At 39.6% G+C, this 13,461-nt stretch overlaps 1 protein-coding gene across 1 annotated transcript; it reads left to right on the top strand.

Annotated features, from left to right (window-relative positions):
- The first annotated feature begins 8,809 nt into the window (after nucleotides 1-8,809).
- LOC143619076 (1-aminocyclopropane-1-carboxylate oxidase homolog 11-like) lies at nucleotides 8,810-12,777 on the top strand. Its single transcript, XM_077091098.1, has 3 exons — nucleotides 8,810-9,256; nucleotides 10,617-10,994; nucleotides 12,416-12,777. Exons 1-3 carry the CDS (start codon nucleotides 8,810-8,812, stop codon nucleotides 12,677-12,679), a joined length of 1,089 nt encoding a protein of 362 aa, XP_076947213.1. The 3' UTR covers nucleotides 12,680-12,777.
- Nucleotides 12,778-13,461: the final 684 nt, after the last annotated feature.

The following is a 13,461-nucleotide window of genomic DNA, read 5'->3' on the forward strand; positions in this document are numbered from 1 at the left end:
CAATTGTTGTGTGAAGCTCCTGTTCTAGCGTTACCTGAGGGTACTGACGACCTTGTCGTTTATTGTGATGCCTCCAACCAAGGTCTCGGTTGTGTACTTATGCAACGAGGCAAGGTTATCGCTTACGCGTCTAGGCAACTCAAAATTCATGAAAAGAATTATACGACTCACGACCTCGAACTTGGCGCAGTTGTATTTGCTTTAAAAATCTGGAGACACTACCTTTATGGGACTAAGTGTATCATTTACACAGACCATAAAAGCCTTCAGCACATTTTTGATTAAAAGGAACTTAACATGAGACAACGCCGATGGAACGAACTCATCAGCGATTACGATTGTGAGATCCGATATCACCCTGGAAAGGCTAATGTGGTAGCCGATGCGCTCAGCCGCAAACCCAGTCAACTCAACTGTATCTTGCCGCGCACGCAGCTTCACTTCGCGCCGATTCAAAGCAATCTTGAATCATGCATTCGTGACGCGCAGCGCGCATCCATCAGCAATGGCAACCTTCGCGCCGAGTTAGCGTGTGGCGCGGAAGCGCATTTTGTCCCTAATCTGAATGGAATTCTCTGTTATCTCAATCACATCTGGATCCCCAAAGATGAGAATCTTCGCTCTGTCATACTGAGTGAAGCGCACAAATCTCGGTATTCCGTTCATCCTGGTGCTGACAAAATGTACAAAGATTTGCGCCTTTCTTTTTGGTGGCCTGGTATGAAAAAGGATATTGCTGTGTTCGTAGCTAAATGCCTAACTTGTTCTAAGGTAAAAGCTGAACATCAACGCCCATCTGGTTTGCTCGAACAACCTGAAATTCCTACGTGGAAATGGGAAGGTATAGCAATGGACTTTATCACCAAGTTACCCTTGACTGCAAGCAAACATGATAGCATTTGGATAATAGTGGATCGTTTGACCAAGTCTGCCCACTTTCTGCCCATTCGTGAAACCTACCGTGTTGAACAACTTGCGCACCTATATGTCAAGGAAATAGTCTGCCGTCATGGTACTCCCTTGAGCATCATATCCGATCGCGATGGCCGTTTTATATCTCGCTTTTGGAAATCTCTTCAATCTGCGTTAGGAACTCGTTTGGACATGAGTACTGCATATCATCCTCAGACTGACGGACAGTCTGAGCGAACCATCCAAACCCTTGAGGATATTCTTCGATCTTGTGTTCTTGATTTTGGAGGTAATTGGGATTCGCACCTACCTCTGATCGAGTTCTCTTATAATAACAGCTATCATTCCAGCATCGGTATGGCCCCATTTGAAGCACTTTACGGTCGAAAGTGCCGCTCGCCGATTTGTTGGAGCGAAGTGGGTGAAGTTCAAATCACAGGACCCGAACTAGTTCAAGAGACAACCGATAAAATCGCCAAGATCCGTGATCATCTGTTGACTGCCAGAAGCCGACAGAAGAGTTACGCAGATCGCAGGCGGAAGCCTCTCGAATTTCTAGTTGGTGATCTTGTTCTCCTCAAAGTATCGCCCTGGAAGGGTGTTGTCCACTTTGGGAAGAAAGGTAAGCTTGCACCTCGTTATGTTGGACCATTCAAGATTCTTGCGAGGGTGGGAAAAGTTGCCTACAAACTGGACCTGCCGCCCGCGCTCAGCAATGTGCATCCAACTTTCCATGTATCCAATCTCAAGAAATGTTTAGCTGACGAGAACCTCCACATACCACTTGATGAAGTTCAAATTGATGAGTCTATGCATTTCGTTGAGAAGCCTGTTGAGATTATGGATCGCGAGGTAAAGCAAACCAAGCGCAGTCGCATCCCTATTGTCAAAGTTCGTTGGCAGTCCAAGCGCGGAGCCGAGTTCACTTGGGAAAGGGAAGATCAGATGAAGATCAAGTACCCGCACCTTTTCTCTGCGCAACCTACTTCGAGATAAAATTTCGGGACGAAATTTCTTAAAGTAGGGGAGACTGTGACAACTGCCCTATCCGACCCGACCCAGGTACCCGTTTTCGAATCCTATTCTTTTTATGATTTAAAATTTGATTCTTAATCTTTGTAAATTTAGCATTGAATAAATTATATATTTTTTTTTATTACTTACTAATAATAATAATTTCTTTTCCGCCGACCCGTCCCTTTCTTCCTTCTCTCCGCCGTCCCGCCTCTTTTTCTCTCTTGTCGCCGTTCCGCCTCTTTCTCTTTCTTGTCGCCGTCCCGCCTCTTTCTCTTTCTTGTTGCCGTCCCGCCCCTCTGCTTAACCCTTAAGCCTTGAACCCTTTTTCTCTTAACTCTTTGCTTGTCCTTTGGTTCTTCCCGCCTAAGGATGTCTGCGCAGCTCCACGCGCCAGACTCCTTACAAGGAAGCCTGCGCGAAGACCAGCTGTTCCTGCGATACGCGAGGCGAACTGTTCCCGCAGCGCGCTAAGAATCACGACGCGCGAAGAATTATAGTTCTTCCCGCGGCGCGCTAAGAATTGTAGTTCTTCCCGCGGCGCGCTAAGAATTGTAGTTCTTCCCACGACGCGCTAGGAATTGTAGTTCCTCCCGCGGCGCGCTAAGAAATGTAATTCTTCCCGCGGCGCGCCTTAGCCTCTCGCGCGCAGCTTTCTCGCGCTAGACTTGTATCTTTTTCTGTTTTAGCCAGCCCGTTTACTATTGTGATATCTTATTTTCTGTCTGAATAGTCACTTTCGGCGCAGCATGCGCACCAACCCCATTGGTTGGCAGAAAAAGTGACTGACATAATCTTTTGAAATCTTCTTTTGCATGCCTTGACCAGTACCTTTATCTGACTCCTCCCATGCTCTATCCTGTAACCTGTCAGCCTTTTCCCCTTCCTCTGCAGCTGCCGGCATATCTTTTAATATCTTTTGCTTTTGTTTTCTTATGCTTTTAATATATTTTGCTTGATTTGATAAGATCTTTTCCTCCTTTTAAGGGATTGTGTTCCCTAGGGTTTTCCTATAAATTAAACTATTTTCTTGTTAACACTACACACACTACACTTAAACATTCTCCAAATCTTTCTCCTTTGCTCTCTGCCGAGATCCTCAGCTCCTCTCTCTGCCTTCGTCTTTTCCCTTGTCCTGCCCAGATTTCCGGTAAAATATAATATATAATAATTTGTTAAAGATACATATTGCTATGCTAACATATATTCTAGGCATAAAACAAATCGTTAAACCAATAAACTCTTATTTATAGGTTAACTTGTGCTTGTTTAAAAGTTGGTTTTTGCATTATCTTTCAACGCACCGTTTACAGGTGAGTAATCTCGTACCTAATCCCTTTTTATTTTTAATGTTTTGGGATGTTCATGTGTTCGTACAAACTTGAGTCTTAAGCTTGTTTATAAACTTTTGTCGCGCAAAACCCCATGTGTTATGGACGTAGACTTGGCTGTTTATTTGTATGTGTGGATCATTAACCGTCTTGTCGGCCTATTCCGCAGTTTTCATGGATCCATTAGATGAACACGGGAGAACTATCGTTTATGATTTCTCTTTTGTTTACACTTGCACAGTTTTCTTGTTTTTGTGCTCAATTGGGAGCACGGGTTGAACTATGAGCTATGATCTATTAGGCTTGATCACAATCTGATTACACCCTTGTTGAACACCAGTTATACACATGATGCGCGCAGATTTTGTTATCTATTTATATGTATTAAACTTGATTTCTCACCGACACGCAAGTGTTGACGTTTTATTTTAACACATGTTCAGGTTTGCTGTAGCTGTTTCTGGAAGCTTGAGGACACATAGGATGTTTTCTTTTCTTTTGGACCTAGTTTAAAATGTAACAAGACAAGTTTATGTTATTTGAATATTTTGATTTATGATATGATTTATGTTACTTTACAAATTGTGTTGCGCGTGCGCGGTAAATGTATTTATTAAATATTGACACCCAAATAGTGTCACGAGTAATGAAACAATACGTGGCGCCCCGATGTATAATCCGCCATCGGTCGGGGTGTTACAGAACACTTGGAAACGGCCTTTTGATAAAAAGATTCCAAGAATCGAAGGTGATATACTTACCTGGGAAGGTCGAGTTTAAGTGTTCTTTTCTAGGCCAAACGACTTACGTTATATGAGATGACAACTTTAAGTAGTCGAATGCAAGCGTTCCGGTTGCCTCCATATTTTGGTGTTGAAAACATGAAAGCCACGGTGATACGTGGACTAGCGTTTTTGACATCTCGTTGTATCTCCGTTTTATTATATGTTACTATCGCAATTTGAGTCAACGACATAAAAGACGCGGTGATACGTGCATATGTTCGACTCCATATATATATTACATTTATATACAAATTTTATAGTCGGGATATCAAATCATGGTGGTTCATGTACGACTTTCCCGACTATATGTAAATTTCTATACTTCAAAACCTCCCAATTTTTAAACTCCAAAACTTTGAAACATATACTTATACACATTTTATCATTTGGTTTATGTACAAACTAAATAAATAAATAAATAAATTTTTCTTACTAACATCTCATCCTCTTAACTCTAGGAATTCACAATTAAAACTTGAAATTTTATTTTATCTTTATACACCTTCATAATTATTTTCAATTTCTTCAAACTCATTCTATTTTCTTTATAAAATTTTTTTTAGAATGCCTCCACTACAACGTCAACCACGCAAGAACTCAAACCGGCGTATGGCATCTTTCGTCGTCAAGCAAATGGCCGCTGTGATTCCCGAACTACTAACCCAACTTCAAGCTATCCAACCTCCTCCCGTTACACCTTCCGTTGTTGTACCCGTTGAACCCAAACCCGCATCCTATACTTATAAACAATTTACCGGTGCTAACCCAACCAAATTCGTCGGCACGAACTGTGCAACTACCTTGTTGCAATGGTTTGAGAAAATGGAGAGTGTGTTCCGACACAGCGAATGCCCCGAAGCGAAGAAAACTAATTTCGCTTCAAGCATGTTTGAGGAAACTGCTCTTATATGGTGGGGTAGTGTTATACATCTCCAAGGGGCGGAAATTGCCATGGCGCTTCCATGGACCGAACTTAAGAAACTCATGATGAAGAAGTTTTGTCCCAAACACGAGCTCCAAAAGCTTGAAGCCGAATTTTGGGAATTGAAACAAGAAAGTGGTAATAATGCCGCTTATTGTATGAACAAGTTATGTGACTCTTTGTGTTTTTATGAATTTAAATGAGTTGATTAAATATTGTCACTTAATAGTGTCGTGTGCGATGAACAATCGGTTGCGCCCCGACGTTTCCGTCATGGTCGGGGTGTGACAGTGGGGTTACGAAAAGTTGCATAACAAAAGTAATATTATAACATTCGAATTTGTTAGGATCGAGAAAATATTCCTTTCTTTTCTTTGAATCAAATATCGTTGACCTCATTTTCACGGAAATATAAAACCCCCTCTTATTTTCTTACCCTAACTTTTTAGTTTTTCGTTAATACCATGTGTCGTGAGATAACTAGCAAAAGCTAATTATCACGTCACATCACTGTCATATAAGATCGCTAATTTAAATGTTGTGGAATAACTAGCTAAAACTTATTAAAAATAATAATTAAAGTATAAAATATATATAAAAAATGACAAAAAGCAAAAAAAAATTGACAAAATGGTTGAGGTGGATTTTGTTTATTGGTGTGAACAATAATTAAAAGAGAGCTTCTAAAATTGTGTCGCTATTGGAATAGCGTGAAGATGAAAAATAGCTCCATGGGGCCTGCCGCCTGGGTTTATTTTGAGTGGGGTGGTGTTCATGGCGCATTCGTGCCTATACGGCACGGATAACGCCTGCATAACACATAGCCTAAGTGTTTCATTATTTAACCCTCTAACCTTACCTATAAATGCACACTTAATCTCTAGTTCTCATTGCTCATTTGTTTTTGCAAGTCTTCATTCCTCCCTCTCTAATAATCGAGGAAGTAATATTAGGTAGTGTTTGGTATGCATGAATGGAGGACGGAATGGAATGACTCATTGTGAGGGAATGAAGAAAAATGTGTTTGGTTTATCAAAGGAATGAAATGACCCATTACCTAATCTATTCCATTCTTTCTAAAATACTCCAATTTCATTCCATCCGTACCCTATGTTTTTTTTCATTCCATTCCCTCTTTCACCCTACATCACCTCCACCCACCACCACCACCACCACCACCACCACCGCCGCCGCCACCAACCACCACCACTGTCTCCACCGCCGCTGTTACCGCCACCACCGCCACCAACCGCTGCCATCAGTGCCAGCCGCCCACCACCGCCACCGCCACTATCAACCATCGCCCCCGCCCCTCACCACCACCATCTGTCGCCCATCGTCACCACTGCCACCACCGCCTGCCACGGCGCCACCATCCACCCCCAACACCACCACCACCACCACCGCCCACCTCCAACCAACATTTCCTCCTATAGCCCACCACCACCCGTCACCACCAACCACCATCACCACCCACCAATACCACGATCACCACCTACCTCCCACCGCCACTCACTACCATTTTAGTTTTATTTTTTCTTTTTTTCCTACCTACCAAACAACGCAAAGTAATCATTCATTACATTCCCATGTAGTAACCAAACATCTCATTGGTAATAACTCATTCCATTTCTTTGTCCCTTCCATTCCATCGTTCATTCTATTCCATTACCTCATACCAAACATGCCCTTATTATGTCATTTATTATTCTTTGTTCTTCTCTAAAACCACTAATTAATCAAACTCTAAAACTATATTATTTTATCAATTTATTTTTCTTGCTTTGTTTTGCATGTGACGGTCATAACTACTCCATAACGAATCCAAATAATGCAAATCTTGAATTTATCACTTGGTTCGTCGAAATACGAATCCAAGGATGTATAGAACGCCAAATAACTCGTCTATTTGGACCTTCAAACATCCCCTGCGAAAGTAGTGCGTAAACCCTTCTAAACTATTTATAGGGTCCAAATCAAAATGTTTTCTAAATGAAAGTTGTTCTATACTCATTACCTATGAATCTCAAATTTTCAAAATTTTAATAAATCATTTGCTATCTTTAAATGAGTCAAAATGCAAGATAACAAACTGTCAAAAATCAGCCTTCTTGAAAATAAACTCTAACTTCAAGTCCTCTTTCTTACCATCGATCCATACTATTCAATATCATTAATCTTGTATTTTCTAACTCATACGAGCCTCCAATATTGTTAATCTAGAGCATCCCGTGACCGGTTCAACAACTTCTTGCGTGTGTTCGTGTTCGAATCAATCATCAACATGAGTTTTCATAGCCCCCTTTTATTGTTTTAAAATACTTTGGGGTGTAGCATGTACCTTTACACAACTATGCAATGTTTCATAATCTCAACTTATACGACTCATATCACAATCACATCACTATATGTTGATTTTCTTTCATACTCGTACATGTTTTATGCATTACATGTCTGTGTGTTTTATTTTGGTTGTTAGAGATGATGCGCAAATGCAAGCACAAACACTATAGTGGGATGGTCCTTGAGACTTACCTACGCTCCTTAGTAGATTGACTTTAAGTCAAGAGCGAATGAGAGTTTTCATTTTCTTTATATTGTTTTCATATATATTATGTTATACTATATAAAAACATATACTTATTACTCACCAATCTCGTGCTGATAAATAATTTTTACATGCTACAGGTTAAGGATACGTAAGAATTGAAGAACGCGAAGATGAACTTCTAGGATATTTTAATAAGACTTAAAATTTATTATTGGATATTTTGTTTTGAAATATTATTGTGGTGGATTGTTATGTGAATGATGATTTTAATAACACAAATTTAATATATTGTTACTTTTAGTTAGTGTCATAAGATTTGAGCAATTGTGTCTCGTCCTGATATAGGCGTGATATGTGTTTGAAATTACATATAGAATAAATAGACAATTGATACAATCGGACTTACTCACTCCTCGTAGCATGAGGTGGTTAAGTTTTTATTAGTATGACGATTTTCTTATGTTTTTTAGACCATTGCCTCGTTACCCCACTCTGACCAGACAATGTTATCTTAGCCGAGCTCACGCTGGCTTTAAGGCTTGCGCATTCTCCCGAAGAAACATATTGTCGGCTGCCACTATAAAAGCAAATCTCTCTAGGGTAACAAACGGTAGGACGAAATCCCGGACAAGTTCAAAATTCGAACTGACAACCCTTTTATGACCTAATTTAAATCCTTCTTTACCATATCCACTAAAAGGACACAACTAAAGATCAAACTTGAATATCGATTGGAAAAACCCAAACCAACCTACCTACAAGCCACACTATTGGATAACTAATAAGTGTAACTAGGGGTGCAAACGAGCCGAACCGAGCCCGAGCTCAGTTAGACTCGGTCTCGACTCGTTTAACTTGAATTGAGCTCGAGCTTTGCTTGTGAGTAGATTTTCAAGCTTGAGCGCGGCTCGTTTACAATTTATCAATTATTTTTTACATACTTATTATTATTTTTATATTATAATTTTATGTATAAAATAATATATATTATTTAGTTATTTTTCATAATATTATATATATTAATTAATAATTATTAAACATGTATTTTAAAAAAATTATATAAGTGACAGGCTTATTTAGACTCACGAGCCGGCTTAAGCTCAATAAGTAAAGTTCATGTCTGAACTCGTTTATTAAACGAGCTTATTTTTTAGGCTTGATCTCGAAAGTTTATAGAGTTTTTAACGAGCTGATCTCGAATAACTTATTCACAAGCATTTGATGTCATTATCTTCGATATGTAAATCTAAACATCACTCTCAAGTCTCATCATAATCTCCATCAAACCACCACCATGTCCCCACCGTCCACCCCACCGTACTACGACCGTCTCACCGAACTCAAACTATTCGACGACTCAAAACTCGGCGTCAAAGGCTTACTCGACTCCGGCATCACCACCATCCCGCGCTTCTTCCACCACCCACCCGACAACCTTAAAAACAACAACAACGACAGTCCTAAACTTACAATTCCTATCATCAACCTATCCGACCAAAAGTCAACTGTCGTTGACCAAATCAAAAAGTCAATTTCCACATATGGGTTTTTCCAGATTGTCAATCATAGCATTCCGGTACAGGTTATTGATGATTTAATTGGTTCGATGAAGGGGTTTTTTGAGGAGTCGAGTGAGTATAAGATGAGATATTATCATAGAGAAGTGGGTAAAGGTGCTGCGTATTCGACTAATTTCGATTTGTTTCGGTCGAAGGCTGCGAGTAGGCGAGACTCGTTGCAGGTTCGAATTCGGTTTTCGAATATTTGAATTTGGTTGTAAATGTATGAGGGGTGTGCATGGTTCGGTTTGGGTTGGTTTTGGGCTAAAAGTGTTGTAAAAAATATCATAAACGAGGGGGCCAAGTTGTCGGGCTCAAAATTTTGGGCAAAAACGGGTAAATTTGCATTACGTATAAAAATTTCCGGGCGAAAAACGGGTAAAATTACACTGCTGCGAAAAAAACAGTGGGGCCGAGGCCACCCGGGGCATAAAGAAGCTTCGCTCACTTAATAGGGATTAATCGAATCGGACTTTAATGTATAATTTTCAGTTTTATATATGCATGCACACATTTTAGTTTTATACGTACACAAACACATTTTGCCCGGAAATTGGTTGGAATATCATTGGAAACCGCCGATTTCGGCCAGAATCTCATCAGAAAAAGCCGATAAAGTCCGATTAATCCTGGATCCTGATTTTGGCCGAATTTGACCACTGGCCGATTAGCCCAAAATTAATAAGTGAAGTGGGGACCAGCGATTAATAGGCGCCTAGTAGGGATTTTTGCAACACTGGAAACTGCATTAAAAACCGAAACTTTGGTTTTTGAATTTTTGAGAACATTCGGTCTCCAGTTTTTGGTTGTTTCGTTTTTGTCATTTGAGTTTAAATGGGCTGAACTAAAACCGAGACTTTGGTTTTTGAATTTGATTTGGAATTTGAACTCAATTTATATATATGTGTGAAAACAGGCTTCTAATGATTTTAAATTAGGGGTGGGCAGGGTTCGGTTTGGTTATTAGCCTAAACTGAAACTGAAGCATATTTTTATTAACCATTTGGTTTTTGGTTTATTTGGTTAGTTTTATGTTTTTGGTTGGTTTAATTCGGTTAATAAGCAAAACCAAACTTGGGCTAAAATTTTTGCTTGGAAATATAGGAAAATATGAATGGTTTGGTTCGGTTAACCGAGAGTGCAATTTTGACTTGTACCGGTCAAAAGCTGTCAGCGAGACTCGCTGCAGGTAAGGGTTTTGTTAGTACTCGAAAAACTAGAAATCAGAATCAAATTTGAAGTTGAAGGTTCAAATTTGATTTTAAAAATTAATATTCGACATAGAATTTCGAGCTCAAGTTATGTATATGAAATCAGGCTTCTAATGATTTTCTAATTATGGCAGTAAGCGAACCAAGCGTTCAGTGAGAAGTCCGTTTGTGTTCGTTTAACTAAATGAACGAACACAAACAGGGTCATGTTCACTCAATTAGTGTTCGTGAACGCTCGATGATACATTCATTTACGTCCATTTATGTTCGTTAATGTAAATTAACGTATTAACGTATGAATATGTTCGTTAATGAACACCCCTAACTGCAGGTGAGGATGTCACCAATGGAGCCGAACTGGGATGCCGTGCCCGAAATGTGTAGGGAGGCGCTGGCCGAATGGGACAAGGCAGCAGTGGTGTTAGCGGACAAGCTGATGTCGATCTTATGTGACGGTTTGGGTATAAAAAGCGACAGATTGAAGGAGTTGACATGTTTGGAAGGAAGGGTGAGTGTGGCTCATTATTATCCGCCGTGTCCTCAGCCCGAGCTCACGATGGGGCTGACGCCACACACCGACCCCGGAATGTTGACCATGGTGGTGCAGAATGAAGTCGGCGGGTTGTTGCAGGTTAAGTGTGGTGATGAGTGGGCTGACGTTGAGGCGGTTCCCGGTGCTATCGTTGTCAACATAGGTGATCTGCTTCAGGTACATTATAAGTTACAAGTAGGGGTGTGCGTGGTGCGGTTTTCGGCTAAAACCAAACCGAAAACCAAAACTTCGGTTTTTGGAGTCTTTTAAACCGTTCGGTTTCGGTTTTTCGGTTTCGTTTTTTGCTATTTGAGCTTGAAAATTTTTGGCCGAAAAAAAAGTTGGCAAAAAATAATGAATTTAGGTATAAATAATTTAGTTAATTGTAAAATAATAGACTGTTATATATTTGACCAAAAATATTTGAGTTACATATTTATTAAATTCTTATAAATTACTTAATATAAAATATAAAAAAAAAACAAAAAATTTAGGAATTCGGTTCGGTTTTTATTATAGGTTTTGGACCTTTGGTAATACAATGTTTTATGCCCATCAGGTGGTCGTTACTAATTACTTATCAGGTTTATGTTTCATACTCGTTCGGTAGTTGTTATGAATCGTGTTTATGGTTAAAATTAGGTGTTCGGATGTCCGTTACGCCATTACCTGCAACTTGATTTAAACTCATCTAAAAAACTGATTTAAAATATTAAATATTATAATTTTACAATTATAATTATTTGTATGATTTTAACAACCAGGAACATACTATTTGTTACTTCTCAGATTGTATAATATTTTGATGTGCTTGGTTTTCATGCATGTATACATGTTCGCGACTAGGGCTGTAAACGGACCGGACCGAACCGAACTGGACGAGACGTTGTCCGTGTTCGTCCGTTAAGCTTTTTGCCGACAAACGGACGGTTCACGTAACGAAAGTTCATGTCCGTGTTCGTCCATTAAGGAATTGAGTTTCGTCCATGTCCGTTTGTGTCTGTTCGTTAATGTTGTAACCAGACGCTAATGGACAAACGGACACTAACTGACCTAATGGAACCTAGTGGGCAAACGAACGCACGGACACTAATAGACACTAATGGACAAACATACACAGACGAGAACATAAACGATTACATATTAATTTCAAAAAGTATAATCATTATCGGACATTACCGGACGGACGTTACCGGACGTTCACGAACACTATTGAACGACGCGACCTCTGTCCGTGCTCGTCCGTTAAAGCTTATCGAACGTAATTTTTTTGTTCATGTCCGGTTCTTTTATTAAATGGGCGAACATAAACGAACTTCTTGCCGAGCAGACGTTCGGTTCGTTTACAATCCTATTTGCGAGGGTATGGGATTGGTTTTAAAAAAAATTGTGGGTTATGGTATTAATAATACCGTATTGGGTTATACCCAACCTAATTACCTAAAACAAACATAACCGTTTACACAATCCATACTCGATTTTTTTTTTGTTTTATCATCGGGTAATAGACCGCTTGTGATTTGTTCCAAAACACAATTCCAAACATTCGCTTACACGATTTAATCCATATATACGTTCATGTTATTTTACATTCACAGATGATGTCAAACGATGAATACAAAAGCGCGCAACATCGTGTATTAGCAAACCCTTCTGAAGGTGCGCGCGTTTCCATTGCTACTTTTTTCAATCCAAGCATCAGAGATAAGCTCTACGGCCCGTTCCCAGAGCTCGTGTCTACCACGAAGCCCGCTGTTTACCGGGAATTCGTGTATGAAGACTACATGAGAAGGTTTTTCACCAAAGAACTTGATGGGAAAACATTGACCAATTTCTACAAGATTGATAACACAAAGGCATAATGTGGTATATATATGGTTATTTGAATACTTGTATTGTTTGATGTAAAATATGATGTGTTTGAAATTGCATATAGAACAATAAAAAGACAATTGATACATTTGGATATTATAATATTTTTTTTAACCACCAACAAATAAAAGCCGAGCTACCAGGGGTAACTAATTGGCGAAAAGTGACCCTATATGCCCGCGAGCACAGATAGTGCTAGGTAGTCTAAGCCCATCATTTCTAGTTATGAGGAAAATTCTCTGCGAAAGACCCACTATGGTAAACCCAGCTGAGTGTCTTTTTTTTTGAAAAGTAAATAGGAGATTTATAATATTTATCAAGTGAATTCTTTTCATGATTCATCTCATGTATGTAACACACATGTTTAAAGCTAGCATAGTATATAGCAAAAACACTTAGGGCTGTTCAAAAAACTCGCGGCTCGAAGCTTGGGCTCACTCGGTAAAATAAGTTTTGAAACAACCTGAGCTGAGTTAGCTTATTTGTAACCGAGCCAAACTCGTCTCCAGCTCGGCTAGGGTCATGGCTCAGCTCGTTGGCTCGATCATAAGCTTGTTTAACTTCAAAATCAAGTTAGAGCCTAGCTGAGCTGCCCCATTTAATTTCGAGCTCGAGCTCGAAACTACCCTAGCTCGACTCGGCTTGACTCGTGAACAACCCTAAAAACACATGACCATGTTCTCTAAATCCCATCATGTGACTATCATACACACAATCTTAATTTATAAAAACATTATTTCATAGCAAGAAACCTATATAAATATTATCAAAA

Source organism: Bidens hawaiensis, unplaced genomic scaffold (assembly GCF_021521415.1).
Source record: "Bidens hawaiensis isolate Kalapana, Puna unplaced genomic scaffold, B.hawaiensis_p1.1 tig00002414_1, whole genome shotgun sequence".
Classification (NCBI taxonomy): domain Eukaryota; kingdom Viridiplantae; phylum Streptophyta; class Magnoliopsida; order Asterales; family Asteraceae; genus Bidens; species Bidens hawaiensis.